Consider the following 12,029-nt stretch of genomic DNA (forward strand, 5'->3'; position numbering starts at 1 on the left):
CATTTAAAAAAAAAAAAACAAAAAAAAAATATATATATATATATATATATAAAAAAAAAAATCTTCCACAAAATCCTGCAGAAAAAAACAATGTGCCTGACTATGTAAAGCAGAGTTACCAGTTTGTCCTCACTCGTCCTCTGCAAATAAACAGTCATATGAAACACAAGCTGTATCACAGCAGAGCCATGCAAAAGTTCTGAAAACTAGTAACGCAGATCATTTCAAATGGCCACATATTGGCAGATTATTCACTTTGCCTGATGTATCGGTCAACTGGTACTTCTGTACCTCTCTCAGCAGGTCTTGCTCCATGTTGTGGCGAACTAGAAGCATCTTCCTCTTGTACTGGCGACATTGCACCTCGTAGTATTGCCTCTGTCTGCGTAGTAAACCCGCCTCCTCTTCTGCCTGGATTTGCTGGAGACACTCCTTCTGCTGAACTAGCCACTCTTGCTTCTCCCGCTTTGGTGTGGACTGGTTCTCATTGAGCTCCTGCACACAGGATGAAACGTTCAACACAACATCTGAGCAAAGCCACAGCCAAACTACCTAAACATTCACTGACGCACCTCTTTAAGTTGCTCTTTTCGCTGCCTGTACTGGCGTTTCTGAGACTCAAGCAGGCTGGTCAACTCCTTCTTCTGCTGGCCCAAGATATGCTGCTGAAACTTCTTCTCTTCTGTAAGACCGCCCTTAGTCTAAGGCAAAAGAGAAGGAGAAGTATAGAAAAGACATCTGAAAAGCAATCCGAAACCATCACGCATTGTCTCCTCCACTTACCTCTTTCTCCAGGATGGCCTGGTGCTTCTTACTGAGCTTGTCTGCTTCACTGCTGAAGTTGTTCCTCTGCGTCTCCAGCTCTTTGTCGAGCCTTAGCTGATGTTCGTCCATCTCTGCCTTCAGCTTGTTTTCCAGAGCCATCAGCTGTTTCTGATGCTGCCTCCTCATGCGTTTGTATCTGGACATCTGCTCTCTCAGCGCTGAGCCCTGCTCGTGCTCCTGGATCTGACGGGTCACCAAAGAGGCAGTGCGGATGGTGGCGAAGTGGTCCCGTCCTCTGCGTCGGCGACCCCCAGACGGGCCTTGCTGCTGGGAGTCCACCTCTGGCTGGTAGGGGTCGTCGTAGATGTTATCATGGTTCTGTGTGGGGACAGAGAGTGACAATTGAAGGAAGAATCATAAAAATAAATGTTTATTTATGTTTGAATAATGTTTTTTTTCTTTTAAAGATGTCTCTAATGCTCACCAAAGATGAAATTATTTGATTAAAAACAATAATAACAGTAATATTGTGAAATACTTAAAATGACTGTTTTTTTATGTGAATATATTGTAAAATGTAATTTATTCCTGCGATCAGAGCTGAATTTTCAGCATCATTACTCCGGTCTTCAGTGTCACATTCTAATATGCTGATTTGCTGCTCAAGAAACATTTCTGATTATCACAAATGTTAAAAACAGCTTTTTTTCTGCTTAATTTTGTGGAAACCATGATACACTACAATTTAAATGTTTGGGGAAATTAAGAAGATATGAAAAGTGACAGTAACGACATTTATAATGTTACAAAAGAGAGTTTTCAACATTGATATAAAAACCATCAATAATAAATGACCAACAATAATAACTGAGCAGCAAATCAGCATATCAGAATGATTTCTGAAGGATCATGTGACACTGAAGACTGGAGTAATGATGCTGAAAATACAGCTTTGATCACAGGAATAAATGATATTTTAAAATATATTCAAATAGAAAACAGCTATTTTAAATTGTAATACTATTTCACAATATTACTTTTTTATTTTTACAATATTGTTTTTTTTTATTGTATTTTTACTTTTTACAATATTGTTTTTATTGTATTTTTGAGCCGCGGTGAGCCTAAAAAAACTATGTTCAACAACATGAAAAAAAATCATAATTATTCCAAAGTTTTGTTTGACGGCAGTGATGTGTCGTTTCACCACGCGCAGCTCAAACAAAGCCATTAACACGTACCAGTGGTTTGTGCAGCACTGAGCTGTTAGAGGTCACTGTATGTTCGCCCTCCTGCATCATAGCCATCTCTCCGCTGTCATCCGAACCATCTGCAAGGCTGTTCACTGAAGAACTCTGGGAGCTGGCACTGATCGACATAGACGGCAGCGAATGGGAGCTCTCCATGCTGTTCACCGTGCCCATCCGCAACATGTACTGCTCTACATCCTGCAAGACACAAGACTGCGTTTAGAAATTAGAAATTAAAACAGAAATTACAGTTCCAGCAGGAGACTGATCGCCCAACTTTTTAACAGTCATTTTTGATACTAGCTGGAAACGTCCTTTGCAACAATCATGTAACCATGATTGATCCTATTTAGATCTGAGAACTCGCATAACTTTTGGCCTTTGATCCATGTTAGCTCATATGAGGCTATTTATCAATTGTAAAAGTGTGTTCTACAATATAATTGTTTTGCAATGCTAATGTGAACAATCTGCAAAATAAACAGTTGGGGGGGAAAAAAATCAAATGTCTATTATCATCTTGTATTAGTGCATTAGGTCTTAAAGTGACTGCAGCCTAATAAACCTGCTGCAGTCTGTATTGTTAATCAAACATCAAAAGACTCTTTTGATCTTGACTGAATAACATTATTAGCTTCAATAAATTAATTCAAACAGCGAATTTTGTTCTTGAAGTGCATCAAATTAAATTTGACAGAAAAAGATCTGAAAAATGTTATGGCACTGTTGTATTTGACCTATTGTTTGTTATTTGCATCTTTGTTCTTATTTTTAATAACAATTATAAAATTAAAAAAAAACAGGTTGTCACAGCTAGTAAATTTAAAAAGCTGAAAGAAAAAACGTTCATACATTATAAATAAAATAATTAGAGAAAATGCATTGTGGTGCATCGAATTGTAATCAAATCGTGACCATTCACACCTCTAATGTGTTCATAACACATTTTACATCCATATATTGACAGATTACAGTGGGGGGAAAAAAAAAAGGAAGCGGAACGGTTTTATCCATTGATTGTCTGAATTGCGAAGTGGTCTCCATAACAAGAGTTCAAGGGTAAAGATAGAAAAACATGAAAAAAAAGAAGAAAGAAAAGCCATTTCAGAGGCAAAACAAGTTATTACATTGGAAGAAACACTACAAAGAAAAACCTCTTTACAATAGCGGGCATTGAAAGTCATTCTTAAGTTCATATTGACTTTAAGGCTAGCTAAATCAGTGTCAATTTGCCACAACTACACAAATCACTCAAGCACAGTCAAGGTCAGAACAGAGCAAAAGAACAAAGACTCGTTTGAAACATGAGCTGACAAATGTCTGTAAAGACAGTCAATAGACAAAACTATTGACCAAACCCTAAATTATGTTTATGTCTATTGTTAAAACGCATTCTTCTCTGGTGCCACATAAGAGGACGGCAGATTTATTTATTGTACTGACCAACTAACACATTTGATATTTCCAAATATAGCTGTTCTACTGCGGTGTAAATAAATGAACTCTTTCAAAGGTATGTGATCCTGAAAATCAATCTTCCTTTTTTTTTTTGATTTGACAAGTTGAAAGGTCATCCCACCTCTTCCTCCTCTGTTCCCTCGGTGGCCGGGCCATTATGCGTTTCCTGGAAGAGGATCTTCTTCATCTTTCGGTATTGCAGGTTATCTAACTCCCTCACGGCGTCTTTAGTGCGTGCTATCAGATCCATCACCGCTGTCACCGGACGCTCACGGCACAGGAAGTGATGCTGGAGAAATAAAGCGGAGAGGTTTATTTCAAAACTGGAATGACTGAACACATGTTTAAAGAGTCTTAATGCTCCTCAAAAGACTTTTACTTTAAGCAGCACATCAGAGGTAGGTCTGTCCTGTGCGATCTTCTGCAGACAAGAGTCTACAAAGTTACGGAAATAATCCGACCTGAGAGGAAACAAAACATGGAAATTAGTGAGTAGTGCAAATCAAAAGGCAGCATCTTTTTAGGTCAACTGGACACAGAGTGAATAATGTAAAAGCTTTAGATAGAGTACTCAGGCACCAAGTCGAATCATGCATGTGAACGATCAAATGCAAATGCATAATATATATAATAATTTGTTCTATTGCTTTTATTTGTTCCATTTAGGGGTGGACGATAGACCAGTAGACACGATAAACTGGCAGAAATTTTACAACTGATTTTGGATTATCTGATTTTGCGTCATCATAAAGGTTTATCCTTTGCTCGCATTTTTAAGCCCAAGTTAAATCTTTGAAGCGAGTTTAAACCGTTCAAGCACAATGAGACACAAAAGAGCTGTCAATACGGGACTCACACTCCCTTTTGACAGACAATTTTCTGTGTGCAAACTGTACAAAACTATTTTTTTAAAGCTGTAAACAGAACGAGCATGTTGTATATTGGTATATTAAAGTATGTTTTACATTACAACTTACTATCAATTTCTGAACATTCGTTTATGTCTTAAGTGAATGTAAACAGTTCAGACGTACAGTATATCAGTATACTGGATCTGTGCATTCTGTCTTAAAGTGACAGCAGCCTAATATACATGCTGCTGTCTGCATCATTAAAGGGGTCATCGGATGCAAAATTCACTTTACAAGTTGTTTGAACATAAATGTGTGTTGGAAGTGTGTGTGTACTCAGCCATCCTGTAATGATAAAAATCCACCCAGTGTTTTTTTTTTTAAATCCCTATTTTAATATCCCCTTTCTCAAATCAGGCTGTTCTGAGATTCCCGTCAGAATGACATAGTTCTGCACAGGCCCCTCCCACGATAGTTGATTAACACTAGCGTCTTACCTTAGACCCGCCCTGAGTGAGCTGAGAGCTGTCCGCCATTGTGTCGACTCCGGTGCAGGGGAAGACAAGAACGTCTCCGATTAAGCGATTGAGGTGTTTTGTTGTTGGATGTAATAATGAATATAGCAGTCGTCATTTAGAGGGGCGGGGTCAGCAGAGCTCATTAGCATTTAAAGCAACATGGATTAGAATGGCTTGCTGAAAACAGAGCTGATTTTGACAGGGTCAAAACGCAGCAAAAACAACGCAGCGAAAACTTTACAGTAGATGGGAAACCGATTGCTCCCTCGTGACCTTTTGTAAACTGTATGACAAAGAACTGCACAGATACAGATATTATAACAATCTATTGATAAACACACACCTTGTGTCCTCTGTTTCTGTTTGAGTCTGCTCGCGCCACCGCGGTATGCAGATTGACGAGCGCACTGAAAGACGGGGAGGAGACGAAGTCTGCCGTCGTTGTCATATGAAATTTAAAGGGGACTGACTCTGAGGCGATCACGAATTTGTGTACAGTTTATGGAGCTAATCACTATAGCCCATTCTTCTTACGTCCATTTCGGAGAACCAGGACGAATATTTCAATCGATCTCTCAGGCATTTAAGTGGCACCGAAATCTGCGTTCTGATTCGGTTCTAGTACATACCGGTTACATAGGTACCGCACCGGGTTTCGGTACCCAACGGTATTGATTGTTATTGAGGATTATGAAACGTCAACATCCTCTTAAATTGTGGCGCCATGACCCCCTTATTTCCACCAAAAATAATTACTATGATATTGTTATTGTGAAATAGATTTACTCATATCATGATATAATACCTTGGTCATATCACCACCCCTAGTTTTAGTAATAAAAATAAATATTACTAAAAAATATTTATTTATTAAATTAAGACATATTTCAAGGCTACATATGCAATATTATATTATATACAGATATTTCTATATACACTATTTCTGTATTAAAATAGCTTTTTATAAGAATTTTAACAGCATATAGAAAATTGTTTTAAGCCTTGAAGTTTAAATTTCTGCAATCACTAATCAAAATGTCTGAGGAATATCAATACAGCGCTGCCTTGGAAACACGGTAAAAAGCAAAAGATTTTTGACTGTGGATGAGGCTTCTCTGGTTCCCTACCAGTGATTGGACTGCAGGACTGGGCTCTCGTTCTGGGCGATGTGGTATAAGGCACTCATAGCATTCATATTAAACAAGGGAGGCTTTCTCTCCGCTACAATCAAGGAAAAGGAAACAAGCAAGCAGTTAGCTGCAAGGCTTCCATTGTAAGCATATTACTGTAAACAATTTAATATTATTGTCTGGTAATGAACAACAAGCCACAAACACTAAAAAAAGGTTTATTTTCACACCATGTACTGGGTGTTCACTTTCAACAGGCTTTTGCACATCCGAGATGACTCACCAAGCTCTATGCAGGTGATGCCGAGTGACCACACGTCAACCTTCCCATCATACTGCCCTTCATCCATGGCGAGGATTACCTCTGGAGCCATCCTGGAAACAGAGCACAACTCAGTCATAACTGTCCTAACAATAACCGCCCAGATCATGTCATTAGACTGATCTTAAGTGTGAGTAAACCATTTAAAAACCATGTAAAATTAAATGAAAGCATATGAGTATACTTCTGGCAAATATGTTGTTGTAATGAATGGGAAGTGTTTTTGTACCAGTAAGGTGTGCCCACAAAGGAGTTGGCTGGAGCAACAATGGAGGCGGAACCAAAGTCTCCCAGTTTGACCTGGCCAGGCTCTGTCAGTAAGATGTTACCTGCTTTCACATCCCTATAAAAGGAAGAAACATATTTTCTTTGAATCTTTAATGTTGTAACTGTAGGGGACAGCCAAAAGTACCCACAAAATCTCAACACTAATTCATATAGGCCATAAATCAGAATGTATTTGTGTTACACTCTTAAAAATAAAGATTCCATAAGGGGGGCTTTCACAGAGATGCCATAGAAAAAGCATTTTGGGTTCGCCAAAAAACCCTTCAGTGAACAGATCTTAAAAGAACCATTTCTTCTTAGTGTGAAGGACATTTTAATAATCTGAAGAACCTTTTTCCACTTTTAAAACCTTGTGTGGAATGGAAAGAGCCTTCATGGCAAAAAGTTCTTTATGGGACCATCAATGCAGATAAAGAGTCTTAATCTTTAAGAGTGTAGGGATGTGCGTTATGGGATGATTTTGCCACAGAAGTGGCAAAAAAAGCTGCATTTAAAGCAGCATTTAGATGTATTTACACAAAAATTACAACTGCATATATTATGCTATGAGATTAACGTTTTAAAAATAATATTTTGCATATTGAAATATGTACTGATTTTTTTTTATATGAAACTAAACCACCAGTAGGTGGCGGCAAGTCACTGCCTTCATCAGTGAGTAACTGAATCATTAATTCAACCAATTCTTCAAATGGCTGATTCATTCAGAAAAAAAGCAAGTGACTGATGGTGCATTCCAAACGGGATATATCGCCCTCCGAAGAGCACTTCGGAGTGAAAACAATCATGGCCGCCATATTGAAGGGTCCTTCCAAACCGAAGTGCTCAAAACTGGCCACTTCAAAATGCCCTTCGGAATGAAGGATTTTGAAGGGTACAACTGATGGACACTTCGGGCTCCCATGATCCTTTGCGCAGATACTTTGCATGATGACGGCGCCGCCAGGTGGGCACGTGATGATGACGCAGAAGGGCACTTCAAGAAACAGTTGTTTGGTCCCCTACACCCTTCAACCCTTCGAAGCTCTCACTCCGGAGGGTAAACCCTTTGAAGGGATTAGGGCATAGGGATAAGCCCTTCCGAATGGAACGCAGGGTGAGTTTTGAGTGACTCATTGAATCATTGATTTGTTCATAAAGACAGATTCATTCAGTAAAAAAACACATCTGTGTTTTATTCAGTTCTGTTGCGACTTTGTTTGGAACTATTTCACTGAAATTAAGTAAAAATGTACAATATTGTGTCTAAATGTTAATCTCAATATTAACTTCTTGTTTTCAGAACTGTTCTCAATCAATATCACATTTGGAATTATGCTGACATTTGGTAAAATAAAAGCATGCTTGTATGATATATTGCTTGCTTGATTAATGTCAGCTTCCACATCATTAAAACGAGAAATACGATATTGTAGACAATATGTATCGCACACCCCTAATTTGCCCGATGCTTTTTTTAGAACCAAGAATTGAGCTGCTCTGTACCTGTGAATCATGTTGTGCGAGTGGAGGTACACCAAGCCCTGTAATGCACCATGGGTAATTGCTGCAATCTCCACTTCCTGTAATGGTTTCTTGTGCACTGAGGGAAAGGGGAAGAAAACAGTGGGATCCTGTTTTTTTGATTCTGCAAACTCCTAGCAAACATCTGCATCATTTTACACTTCTGCATCTGACCAAACAGCTCTAAACATCCACATGCTCCCTGAAACAACTCACTCACCTTCCAGCAGATCTGAGGCCGAGCCCAAACAGTATTCCATCACCAGCTAAAGAAAAGTAGGACAGGAAGATCAATGAGTGGCAGACACAGAAAAGAGAAAGGTGGAGATAAAGAAAAGGTATAATTGCTGTTAGCAAGCGACAAGTGGTGCATGTAGGGCTGCTATTGTAGCAAATGGAAACAATGTTAGCGGGTCAGTACATTCTCTTCCCTGAACGAGGCTTTTGAAAAGAGTTCAGCCTCCCTCCTACACACAGAAACACTCACCCATGCTGTGTGTTCGCGCAGGTAGCAGCCTCTGTACTCCACCGTGTTGGGGTGCCGCAGCTTTTGAAGGAACTTAACCTCTTTGACGATATCCTGCCATTTCTACAGCAGGAACGAGAGAACAATTAAACAATCAAGGGACTATTCAGCCCCTTCGGTTCAAATGCTGCATTTCTGATCTATGCGAGTGTGGGAAACATAACCAGAAGTTTCTTTCAAATGTATTGTGGTGAGATTGCAAATGAGGCGTGAGGTGTTCAAGTGTTCTGCGGCACAGTGAAGGGAGTAGTTTCCACCGTTTAAATGGCACAACCATCTATTTTAGCCAGAGAGACGCAGCGTGATTTGCATAATTTGAATACAATGCTGGGGCTCACAAAGAACAGAACTTGGTAACATGCCGGTAACAGTATTCTGTGACCGCATATGAACTCTGTTACAAAACACAGTGAGCTGCTTTCCTATCTAGTGCCTACACAGGCAGCATCCTAACTATAACCTCATAAGAAAGCTATATGAAATGCTCTATATAGGCAATAACTCAACTCACGATAGAGTGCACTTTTTTCAGTGAATTTAAAGTTTTCGTTGAAATTGCAATTTTCCCCAAATTGTGTAGCCCTAGTTTGAGTGAACATGCATACTAGAGTATACTTTAAAAAGCGTTTGCATCAAAACTGCAGGCAGCATAATATTCTGCCAACACTTTCAAACATCCTTTGTGTCAGACGTCTGCCTATGATGCCTAAAAATGCTTTCCAGGTAGGCAGCTCAATAGGTTTTGGAACAGAGCCATCATCTTACATAAAGCCACCTGCACGATGTCCGAGATTTCTCGCAGACCAAATTCCAGCAGAGACGCATTGCTTTGTTTAACCAAAAATGTAGGAACACTTCTTGTTTGTGTGATTGTGTTCACCTCATTAGACTGCTTGCCACTGTAGGACATCTTCTTGATGGCCACCACCTCATTGGTACGGATGTCATGGGCCTATAAGCAGCGTGCAAATACATGTGAGGAGTGGAAAACAGAGGCACAGATAGTTCACTGTTCACTGAGCTGTGCTACAGCTCTGAATGTCCTAATGGCCACTTACAAAGTAGACGGCTCCGAAGCTGCCATGGCCGATCTCCCGCAGGTCTGTGAAGAGCTTCTCAGGATCCTCCTTGTAAAAAAGTTCCGCCACCTCTGGGTCCTTGAGACTCCCAGCCCGCGCACTCGACGGCATAGCCAGCGCCTTCACACACGCAAACAAAAGACAGTTTGCACATTAACATCAGAGGAAACAGAAATGGAGTGAACACCCTAAAACACAACCATTAGGAGAAACTAAACGGGACAAATCAACTGTAAAGCATGAACCTTAGATACAGCAAACAACTCAAAAATCTAGGATACAGCTGAACACTTCATGTGAGCAGAAATGCTGATTCAAAAGAGCAAGTCCTATATTTCTTTAACAAATCATTAATAAATTATTCCAACAACCAATGATAGAAGCATTTGTCTATCAAAAGTGCCCAAATATGGACCAGAATGGGCATCTGACCAAAATTAATCAAAGCTAGGAACCCATTCGAATGCTCTGTAATTTGCATACATTGTGACGTTACCCAAGTCCTTTAACTAGTAGGGCTGGGTGGACCATCGATTTTTTTTTTTTTTCAATCGATCTTATTACTGAAGAACATAAATCAGTCCTTTAATGTATGGTGTTTTCTGTTGATGCATGAATACTAGGGCTGTGCGATATGGATAAAAAAAAAAAACCTATCGCGATTTCTTTGATCAATTTTGCAATTTCGATTTTAATCATGATTTTGACACACACAGACATGCTTTACAGTCAAATGCATCCAGTGTGAATTTGAAACATATTTCCAAAAGAAAACCAATTAGAGCTTTATCAAAAAGCTGTAACATGTCTCTAGAACAGACATAAGGCAAAATAATCACTAAGTAAAGGTGTAACAAAATGTCTCTAGAAAAGACATATGGCGGAAGAAAAAAAAATCCCGTGTCCAGGGATTTTTTTTGCCATGCATTGGTCGTAGAGCTCTTTGTGGCGTTGCCTCAGATGTTGAACTAAATTTGTTGCGCCAAGTTCACACGTACTCCGTCTGCAGTGCGTATACAGTATGTGTATGCGGTGCAGAAGCGCACTGCCGGACCGCAATCGCATGCAGTGTGAACGCTCTGATCCGTTAACATGGGCGCGGAAAAAATACGCACCACAGACGGAGTGTGTGAACCTGGCGTTACGTTTGTATGCCCGCCCGGTCTGTTCTGTTCTCGTGCTCCATTTAGGCGCGCTGCATTCTGATTGGTTCAGATAGCATACTGCGGGAGGTCGGGGAGCGCGGAAAATCGTGCTATAAAGCGATTTAGAAATCGCACAAGGCGATTTCGATTAATCGCACAGCCCTAATGAATACATCTCCCTAAATCACAGTAAACAATAAACAATGTCAAGTAAATGCTGCATTTATCTTAGAAAAGCCATTCAATGCCTATAAACTCAACTTAGCTGGAAAATTACATATTACATATTATATTATTACTTAACCTGCTAGTAAGGTCAGACTTGTTTTGTATTTTTGAATTAATGTCATGAAACAGTTGACAGTAGGCTTGCCGCGATAAGACGGTGCTGACGGTGATACCGTTGTTAAGCCGCAACACCGGTTATGTCACTTGCCCACCGCGGCACCGACCCCCACCGTCGTTTTGATATTTTTATAGTAATAAAAATAATTTAGTACAGTAAAAGAACAGACACTACAATTAAAAACTGAACGCGGCTGCTCAATGCAGCGTGCCGAACGACTTTTGATAAACTTTCTACGTTTCTTATTTATTTGGTTATATATTATACATGTTTACTTAGGGCCTATTTCCAGTTTTGTATAGGCTACCTATTTAAACTTTATGCAAGTTGTTATTTTATATTAGGCATAGCCTGCCCTATAGCATGGTGTATTTTTATTCGTTTTTTTAATAAAAGTTCTGTGTTTTATATATATCCTAAAGTGAGTTTGACGTTGTATTTTGTTGTTGCATTCAAGCAATTGACGCCGAACTGCCGCTAATTCAACGGTGTTTTTAAGCTATTTAAAAGCGAAGGAAAGTGAGGAAAAGAGGGAAAATTCAAACGAACTAAAAACGAACAATTGCTTTACCCCGAATTGCCTCTATTTGAAAGTTAAAGTAAAATGTGCACGCCGCTTTTGCAAGCTATTAAAAAGCGAAGGAAAGTGAGGAAAAGAGGAAACGCCCCTGCCCCCACAGTGAAACCGGTATTATCAGTGTTGTCACATGTCGATTAACCGGTGGGAAAATTTCCTCAACGTCACAACCCTAGTTGACAGCATATTTATTTTTCAACAACCTGGTGCAGAAGCGTATCATTAAGATGTTGAAATAATTTACATTTTTTGATACAACTCAGTATCATGT

At 39.5% G+C, this 12,029-nt stretch overlaps 1 protein-coding gene across 2 annotated transcripts in view; it reads right to left on the bottom strand.

The window, feature by feature from the left end:
* The window catches only part of taok2b (TAO kinase 2b), a 27,736-nt gene that overhangs the window by 10,067 nt on the left and 5,640 nt on the right, over window positions 1–12,029 (bottom strand). For both annotated transcript variants that reach the window (XM_016493152.1, XM_016493151.1), the window contains exons 2-15: window positions 9,670–9,810; window positions 9,492–9,563; window positions 8,573–8,674; window positions 8,306–8,351; window positions 8,068–8,164; window positions 6,524–6,637; window positions 6,256–6,347; window positions 5,970–6,063; window positions 3,853–3,934; window positions 3,595–3,762; window positions 2,007–2,213; window positions 784–1,143; window positions 573–701; window positions 292–495 (exon numbers count right to left, since the gene is read on the bottom strand). In XM_016493152.1, coding sequence (XP_016348638.1) covers window positions 292–495; window positions 573–701; window positions 784–1,143; window positions 2,007–2,213; window positions 3,595–3,762; window positions 3,853–3,934; window positions 5,970–6,063; window positions 6,256–6,347; window positions 6,524–6,637; window positions 8,068–8,164; window positions 8,306–8,351; window positions 8,573–8,674; window positions 9,492–9,563; window positions 9,670–9,801 — 1,899 coding nt within the window. In that variant the 5' untranslated portion in view covers window positions 9,802–9,810. The remainder of the gene's footprint in view (window positions 1–291; window positions 496–572; window positions 702–783; window positions 1,144–2,006; window positions 2,214–3,594; window positions 3,763–3,852; window positions 3,935–5,969; window positions 6,064–6,255; window positions 6,348–6,523; window positions 6,638–8,067; window positions 8,165–8,305; window positions 8,352–8,572; window positions 8,675–9,491; window positions 9,564–9,669; window positions 9,811–12,029) is intronic.

This window comes from Sinocyclocheilus anshuiensis, unplaced genomic scaffold (assembly GCF_001515605.1).
Source record: "Sinocyclocheilus anshuiensis isolate Anshui unplaced genomic scaffold, SAMN03320099.WGS_v1.1 scaffold546, whole genome shotgun sequence".
Classification (NCBI taxonomy): Eukaryota; Metazoa; Chordata; class Actinopteri; order Cypriniformes; family Cyprinidae; genus Sinocyclocheilus; species Sinocyclocheilus anshuiensis.